Source organism: Barbus barbus, assembly GCF_936440315.1.
Source record: "Barbus barbus genome assembly, chromosome: 21".
In the NCBI taxonomy this organism is placed as follows: Eukaryota; Metazoa; Chordata; class Actinopteri; order Cypriniformes; family Cyprinidae; genus Barbus; species Barbus barbus.
Genome location: NC_136749.1, coordinates 31,303,121 through 31,311,791, shown reverse-complemented (window position 1 = coordinate 31,311,791; position 8,671 = coordinate 31,303,121). Strand labels below are relative to the sequence as shown.

The window sequence follows — 8,671 nt, the reverse complement described above, 5'->3', positions numbered from 1 at the left end:
ATATCCTCTGAGATTGAAAAGTTAATCAAAACAGAGTGGGATACTGAATGGTCAGCTGATAGAAGAAGTGCTAATTTCCCCAGTAGTTTCAAGCCCATCCAATGCTGAGCACTTTCAGTTTTTCTGAGATGAAGAAGTGAAACTCTTACATTATTGGTCACACTCACACTCACTCAGACACACACACACACACACACACACATGTTGGTTTTTGTGGTTTATGGGGACTCTCCATAGGCGTAATGGTTTTTATACTGAACAAACTGTGTGTGCTATTGCCCTACACCAACCCTACACCTAAACTTAGTCCTCACAGGAGACTTTGTGCATTTTTAGATTTAAAAAAAAACACCATTTAGTATGTTTTTTAAGCCTTTTGAATTACGGGGACATAGGCAGTGTCCTCATAAACCACCTTCATATTGTAATACCTCTGTCTTACCCATGTCATTATACAAATTTGTGTCCTCATAAACCACATAAACATGCACACACACACACACACACACACACTCTCATACTCAGACACACACAAACACACACACTTCCATACACGCTCAAAGCCTTTGTTCATAACAGCACAGTCCTGTTTTCATACACAGCACAAGTGAGCCTGTGTTTGGTGTATTTTTTGTTTTTATGGCACATTCCCGGGATTTATTTTCTTTGAGTCTCAGTGATTTACTACTCAAACATTATACTGTACAGCATTAGAGAGACTTAACTGTTTCTAGTGTAATGTAAAATAATATATTTTCAGAGTAAAGTATAATTAGCCATCTAATAATAAGCCATCTTCAAGAAACGGCTAAAACACATCTCTTCCGTCTTTATTTGACCCTCTAACTCTAGCACTCTCTATTCTAATTCAAAACTGCTTGTTTTCTTAAAAAATGCCTCTAAGGCCCTGTTTACACTAGTACGTTTTCGTTTTAAAATGAAAACGATCCTCGTCTGCACTGCGTTTCAGAAACGATCCTCGTCTACACTACACAACCGAAGACGCATGTCATGTGACCATTCATGCAGGTACAACCATAGATATGTCTAGATAGATCCCTATTATTTAAATGGCGGACGTGTCTGCATGCGTGGAGCGGTCTAATGGGGAATCTATCTATACATTTACATTTACATTTACATTTAGTCATTTGGCAGACGCTTTTATCCAAAGCGACTTACAATTGGGGAATACAAAAAGCGATTCATCTTGAAGAGGCAGTCAGACAGAGGAAGTGCTCGTAACACCAAGTCTCAGTCATTGTTCAAATAAGTACAAACTAGTAGGTGGAGAGAAAGATAGAAGGAAAGTTTTTTTTTTTTTTTTTTTTTTTAAGTTTAGGATGAAGTCAAGTACTGCCGAAAGAGATGAGTTTTCAGTTGTTGCTTGAAGGTTGCCAGAGATCCGGCGTTCCGGATAGGGGTGGGAAGATTATTCCACCAGCCAGGAATGGTGAACGAGAATGTTCTGGAGAGTGATATTGAGCCTCTCTGTGATGGTACCACAAGGCGTCGCTCACTAGCAGATCTCAAACTTCTGGAGGGGATGTAGGTTCGTAATAGTGAGTGGAAGTAGGAGGGTGCAGAGCCTGTGGTAGATCTGTACGCAAGCATCAGTGACTTGAACTGGATGCGAGCTGCCACTGGTAGCCAGTGCAAGGAGATGAAGAGTGGTGTAACATGCGCTCTTTTGGGCTCGTTGAAGATCAGTCGTGCCGCTGCATTCTGAATCATTTGTAGAGGTTTAATTGCGTTTGATGGCAGACCAGCCAGAAGAGCATTGCAGTAGTCCAGTCTAGAAACAACCAGGGCCTGGACAAGAAGTTGCGCAGCATGCTCTGTCAGAAAGGGCCTGATCTTTCTGATGTTGTGTAGTGCAAACCTGCAGGAACGAGCAGTCTTTGCAATGTGCTCTTTGAAGGTCAGCTGGTCATCAAAGATTACACCAAGATTTCTGACCGAAGTTGATGGGGTAATCATTGATGAGCCGAACTGAATCGTGAAGTCATGCCGTAGAGTCGGAGTGGCAGGGAAGACCAGAAGTTCCGTCTTTGCCAGGTTGAGCTGTAGGTGATGTTCTTTCATCCATGCCGAGATGTCCGCCAGGCAGCCTGAGATCCGTGCAGCTACCGTTGGGTCATCTGGTTGAAAAGAGAGATAGAGCTGCGTGTCATCGGCATAGCAGTGATAGGAGAAGCCATGTGCATGTATGATGGGACCCAGCGATGTAGTGTACGTGGAGAAGAGGAGGGGTCCAAGAACCGATCCCTGAGGAACTCCAGTGATCAGTTGATGTGGTTTGGATACCTCCCCTCCCCAGGCCACCCTGAAGGATCTACCGGTGAGATAGGATTCAAACCAGCGAAGTGGAATTCCAGTGATGCCCAGTGAAGAGAGTGTAGACAGGAGAATCTGATGATTGACAGTGTCAAAAGCAGCAGAGAGATCCAGCAGAATGAGGACTGACGATTTGGAATCAGCCTTTGCAGTTCGTAGGGCTTCAGTGACTGAGAGTAGCGCAGTCTCTGTTGAATGGCCACTCCTGAAACCTGACTGTTTAGCATCCAGCTTGTTGTACTGTGAAAGAAACCGCGAGAGCTGGTTGAAGACAGCTCGTTCGAGTGTTTTCCCTATGAATGGAAGGAGAGAGACAGGTCTGTAGTTATCTAAAAGAGAAGCATTTAATGTAGGTTTTTTGATCAGTGGGGTTACCCGAGCCTGCTTGAATGCTGTGGGGAAGATGCCTGTGAGGAGAGATGTGTTGATAATGTGTGTGAGTGCCGGTAAGAGTGTGGGAGAGATTGTTTGGAGAAGATGTGAGGGGATCGGGTCGAGAGGACATGTTGTAGGATGGCTGGAGAGGAGAAGTTTGGATACTTCTGCCTCGGTGAGAGGACTGAAGGAGAAGATGGGAGCTGGAGCGGTGGATGTGGTTGATCGGAGGTCCTGCGGAGTTGAGAACTGGTTGCTGATTGTTCTAGTTTTGTCTGTGAAAAAAGAGGCAAAGTCATCAGCGGTTATCAAAGTGGTGGGAGGTGGAGGAGGGGGACAGAGGAGAGAATTAAATGTTCTGAAGAGATTACGCATGTCTGGAGCGCTGGTGATCTTGTTGTGGAAATGTGAGGATTTGGCAGTGTGGACTTCAGTAGAGAAAGATGAAAGCAAAGACTGATACCTACTCAGGTCCGACGGATCGTCTGATTTGCGCCATTTTCTCTCTGCCGCTCTGAGTTTGGTCCGATTCTCACGAAGAACATCGGATAACCAGGGGTTAGAAGGAGTAGCCCGTGCTGGCCTAGAGGAGAGAGGACAGATGTCGTCTAGACAAGAGGTTAAGGTAGAGCATAAAGTGTCAGTGGCGGCATTTACATCCAGAGAAGAGAAATGGGTAGGCGAGGGAAGAGAGGAGGATACTACAGAGGAAAGAAGGGAGGGGGAAAGGGAGCGTAGGTTGCGTCTGAAAGTAACCGGTAAGGGAGATGGTGGCACCTGAGTTGCAAAATGTAACGTAAATGTAATGAAGAAATGGTCAGAGATATGGAGTGGTTGTACCAGAATGTTATCTGTAGAACAATTGCGTGTATAAATTAAGTCGAGTTGGTTACCAGATTTGTGCGTGCTAGTAGTGGTGAGGCGTTTGAGATCAAATGAAGCTAGGAGTGACTGGAAGTCTGTAGCATAAGGCCTGTCTAGGTGGATGTTGAAATCGCCGAAGACTAAGAGTGGAGTCCCATCCTCCATGAAAGACGACAGCAGTCCGTCCAGCTCGTCTAGGAAGGTTGGTGGTATTTGGCCCGGCGGACGATAGATTACCACAATCTGGAGTCTTATAGGAGCTGTCACAGTAACAGCATGCGATTCAAATGAGTTGAGATTGCCTAGGGGAGAGTGGGTAGAGTATTTCCAATTGTTAGAAATGAGCAAGCCAGTGCCCCCACCCCGGCCAACTTGCCTAGGGGTGTGAGAGAAAGAGAAATTGTGAGAGAGAGCAGCTGGGGTTGCCGTGTCTTCTGGACGAATCCAGGTCTCAGTCAAGCCCAGGATGCTGAGTGTGGAATGTAAGGAAAATGCAGAAATGAAGTCGGCTTTGTTGACAGCTGACTGGCAATTCCAAAGACCTACAGAGAAAGAAAGAGGTGCAGTGGAAGATGTAGAGATATTGCGCAGGTTGGCAGGGTTACGTGACCTTCTGCATGTATTTTTAGAGCGAGGTAGAGAGAGAACTGGAATGGTTTGGAAACACATGATAGAGGATAGGAAAGCGTGAGGGAAGATATAAGGATACTTAAGTGTGTGCTCGGTGTCGTTGCTCGGTCAAAGTCGCGCAGGAAAAAGTCGTCTGTCTTTACACTCGTTGGTCTTCACACGAGGAGACTGAACGCTTCCGCTGACGCTTCCGCGTCAGCGCTCTGACATCAACTAAATACAGTCTAAGAAACTAGAGTGAAAACAGCTGTTGCCGGCTTCTGATCAGCCCAGCCAATAAGGTTAAAGGACTGCTAGATAGCTCAAGACTAAACTAACACTTTGCACAAACACAAAGGCTCGTTCTCACCTGAGGCGCAAATTATTCTAATTTCCAGTAAGTGCAATTAACAGAAAAAACAGCGAAAATGCAGAGTAGAGATAGGTAGAAACGAACTATTCCTTCCTAGTAGCAAGTAAATTATTAAAACAACAGAACTTCAAACAAGTTATTCAAAACACTTACGCAGCTGTAGTCCGTCTCTGCTGGTGACAAATCGGCTTTCCCGATACATATCTATGAGTACAACAATGAGCATGCTGTTATTGTTTACACGGTCCTCAAGAATACGCAGAGCGAACGTGGGCAGCCATGGCATCGTCTTCAGAAGTCTCCGTTTTGGTCCGTTTACACTGAAACACAACCCCGGAGTTTTCAAACTAAAACAGGGTCTGCAGCATTTGCAAAAGTCTCTGTTTTCGACCTCGAAAATGCCTGAGTAGTGTAAATGATAGGCGTATCCGTACCAAAAGTTATGCGTTTTAAAACAAAAACGCACCAGTGTAAACAGCCTAACACTAGCTTGCTCTATCTTTTTCTATTCTATCTACTTGTTTTCTTTTTGTTACATAAAACAAAAACACACAGAACCTTGCTATGTGTAGTTGTGTTGTTAGGCTAACCGAGACTTGTCACAGCACTTGCATATTATTGCTCTTTTGTGGGTTTTGATTGCTTCTGTTGTCATCATTTGTAAGTTGCTTCGGATAAAAGCATTTGCTAAATGACAATGTAATTATAGTTAGATATTTTTAATTTTAACATGGAAGATCTTGCATTTATGTATCTGAGAAAATCAAGAGTCTGTTTTAAGTTGAATTAAGTCTGTAAAATCATGTGACCTTTAACCCTGTAATGTGTTGAACAGAGCTGAATGTTCGTTGTTCATTTGTTTTTGTTTTTACAAATGGGAAATACTGCAGGTTATTAATGTGTTTGTGTGTGTGTGTGTGTGTGTGTGTGTGAGGGCCAGAAGCATCACCTGGTTCCGCTGGTCCAGGGTCCGTCTGATACCACGGATCTTCACACGAGTCGCTGGTTGAGCGGGAGCCGTAAGCCGGAGTCTCTGCTGTCTCCTGATCTCCTCCAGATCTCTCTGCAGCTCCCGCAGCAGGAGCACGCGCACAACCCCGGTGAGACGTCTCAGATCGCTCCGATCATATCACACACCACAGGCAAGATCTTTAAACCTCTGATGAAACATGCCTGCATATCTGTAAACCGCCAGTCAGCAGCTGGAGGAAAAACTCAATAGGATGTTTAGGTAGAGAAGACAGAATCCTTGAGAGGATCCAGACTCATCTGGAGGAGCTCATGCTGCTCTGGCAGTAGATCAGCATTATTCTGCTGTGTCCTCCGAGGCTTCAGTCATTCATATCCATTCACTGAGACCGTCCTGAGCTGTGGAGTTCAGAGCATTGATGCTCCATTCATAAACGCTAAGGTCCATCTCTTAGTCTGTGCTGTTTTCAGGTGATGTGTGAACAAAACTTCACTAAACATTATTTGTAGCTCCTGCTATCCAAGAATCACAATAAGTTCTATGAAATGAAACAAAGTCTCAGATTTCAAATTCTGTCAGTTTTATCACTAAATTCAGAGAGAGACAGATTGCTGTAGCCTCACCTGAGCCGATCATGTCTTCAGGTTAGTGCAGCAGGTGTTGATTTTCTTCTGAAGTTCATCTGTGTTGAGATCCTGACAGACTACTAGTTTGAGAGAGAAGTTAGGTGAGCTGGTGTCCTCCACAGATGATCCCAGAATGCATCAGTCTTTGTCTGTGTGTTTAATATGACTACCTGCGCTCGGCTCCAGAGATTTACCGTGTTTTATCAAGAGCAGACACTCATAAAACTGAGACATATTTGAGATATTAAAAGTCTGTTTTGAACAGAAATCATTAAAGAGGTGGAAGAGATTCTTCCCAGAATCCCACTGATCGCTCGCAGCGCAGTGTTTGTGTCCGCTTCGCTCTCGTTCAGTGTGAAGCTCATCAAACGCAGTAAAACCCTGGTGTTTTCTCTCATTTACAGCTATGCATACACCACATCCAAGAATCTCTCATTGCTAAACCGTTTTCCCAAACAGGATCGTTCTGTCGTCATTCACATGACATTCAGACCTGGACGACTTTCTTTCTTTCTTCAGTGGAACGCAAATGAAGATATTTGGAGAAATGACTGTGTTTTTGATCAAATAATGAAAGTCAGTGGGGTCCGGTGTTGCTTGGTTCACATTATTGTTTTAAATATCAAAGAAAGAAAGTCATGCTGGACCAATCAGTCCTGAGCTGGACTCTTTGATGGCCTGTCAGTCACAGAGCTGCTGACGTGTGTTTGTGTGCTCATAGTTGATCAGAGTCTATCACGTGACGTCTCAGGAGAAATACTGGATAGTGAGTGTGTTTTCATCAGTTGTGATCGCTCTCAGACATGATGCTGATGTGCTGACTAGCTGTGCTCCGAGAACAAGCGAGATCTCTGACACGGTCACATTCAGAGGAGCTTTCTGTGCGTTTCTCTCCAATACTTCAAGAGATGCTTTATAACATTATATAGCAGCGTTCGCCTTTAATCTGCCCAGTAATATTTCTAAATGTTCGGCATTTATGAATTCCATAATAATCTTTTTCACAATCTTGCGCTGAACTGGAGAGCCGCGGAGGCCCAGATGTGCTTGGAAGCGTTCCCGCTCTCGCGCTCGCTCTTTTCTTGTGTCTTTATCTTCCTTCACTCCTTTCCTGAGCACTTGAACCTCAAAGCGTTCTTCAAACTGTAACGTTTAATTACCTTGAAATGACATTTAAATAATTCCCAGGCCCTTCTGCATCTCTGGCTCTCGCAGTCGGCATTAGGATGGGCTTCGCTGCGCTACATCTGCTTTCCATTCGATTGTTTACCAGTGAATTAAAAAGAAATTCCAATTTACTTAGAAAATGGGAGTTCTGTACTTGTTAAACTCCCGTAGACGCAGACCAATATGTTCCTGTTTAATGGTTGGAACACACTAATAAATTAAAGGCAATTAAAGGCGTTGGATTTATCACAAAAGGATCCCGGCTGCGCGGCTTTGAAACGCCTCTTTTATGGACATATAGTGATTTTACGCTGAGCGTTAACCCTTCGCCGTACAGCGGCTCTCGCTCGTTTCCAGGCATCTGTTCTGACGTTATGAGTGATGAATGAATGCAGCGATCTAGTTTGTGCACTGCACACTTTTCAGTATGTGATGCAGCATAACTATACAACAATAACCATTTGAATCAGTGTTAAAATGCTGCTCGCGTCACATGATCGCGTTGTGTTGCATGTTTAAATCCTCCAGCTATCGTCTCGATAATGCGTGCGGTTGTATTTAGTGGTTTGTTTTTATTAGGTGAGAATCACACCTCTATCTGTGACCCTAGAACTAGCCAGAGCAGCGGCTTTCTGAAGTCTAATTCAGTTGAGCCTTTAGCTGTTTCTCAATTCCAAGAACGCAGAGACCGGTCTTGCCAAGCTTCCTCGGAAGGACACAGGACACACACTTATGAGAACTGAGATGGACTGCGTTCTTGCTTAACTGACCGCATAAGCAGCGGCCAATGAACAATAAATATTACATTACAAAATGTCATAACTTATTAAAACATTTCATACTATTATGGATTTTACTTTCATATAATTGTATTGTGTTTTATTTTACAGCGTTATGTTTAACTGTTAAGATTCATTTTAATAAAATGCAGACTTTCTCCTGACCTTATAACTTTATTAAAATTAAGCAAAACAAAACGATAAATGTTTACTTTCAACTTCAAGAGCCGTCAAGTATTTGCGAGAGCGAGTGTAAAGCTTCCAGGCTTCCGTACACCGGCCGCCCGCAGCATCTTCTGGGATTTCTAACGGTTCATTCTCTCAAGTCTGCACTCAATCCATCCTCGATATCAAGAACACATCCGGGAACTTTCATGCGTCCTCTGTACTTGCGTTCTTGAGAATTGGAACTAAACTTTGATAGTTAATGATAACGTAGAACGAGAACACAAGATCGCTGAAGAACGCATATTGACAAACAGCCTTTAGCTTCTGTCACAGGGCAAATGCATTGCATTGTGGGATACAGTATGTCACTTGCTGTGAGTATTCCGTGCCATGCATACTGAGG

The 8,671-nt window shown here is 43.9% G+C and overlaps 1 protein-coding gene across 1 annotated transcript in view; it reads left to right on the top strand.

Moving 5' to 3' along the window:
- The window catches only part of vps13b (vacuolar protein sorting 13 homolog B), a gene marked incomplete at its 3' end in the record, with an annotated part of 144,926 nt that overhangs the window by 37,851 nt on the left and 98,404 nt on the right, over window positions 1-8,671 (top strand). The window contains 1 exon segment of the mRNA XM_079445862.1: window positions 5,499-5,727. Coding sequence (XP_079301988.1) covers window positions 5,499-5,727 — 229 coding nt within the window.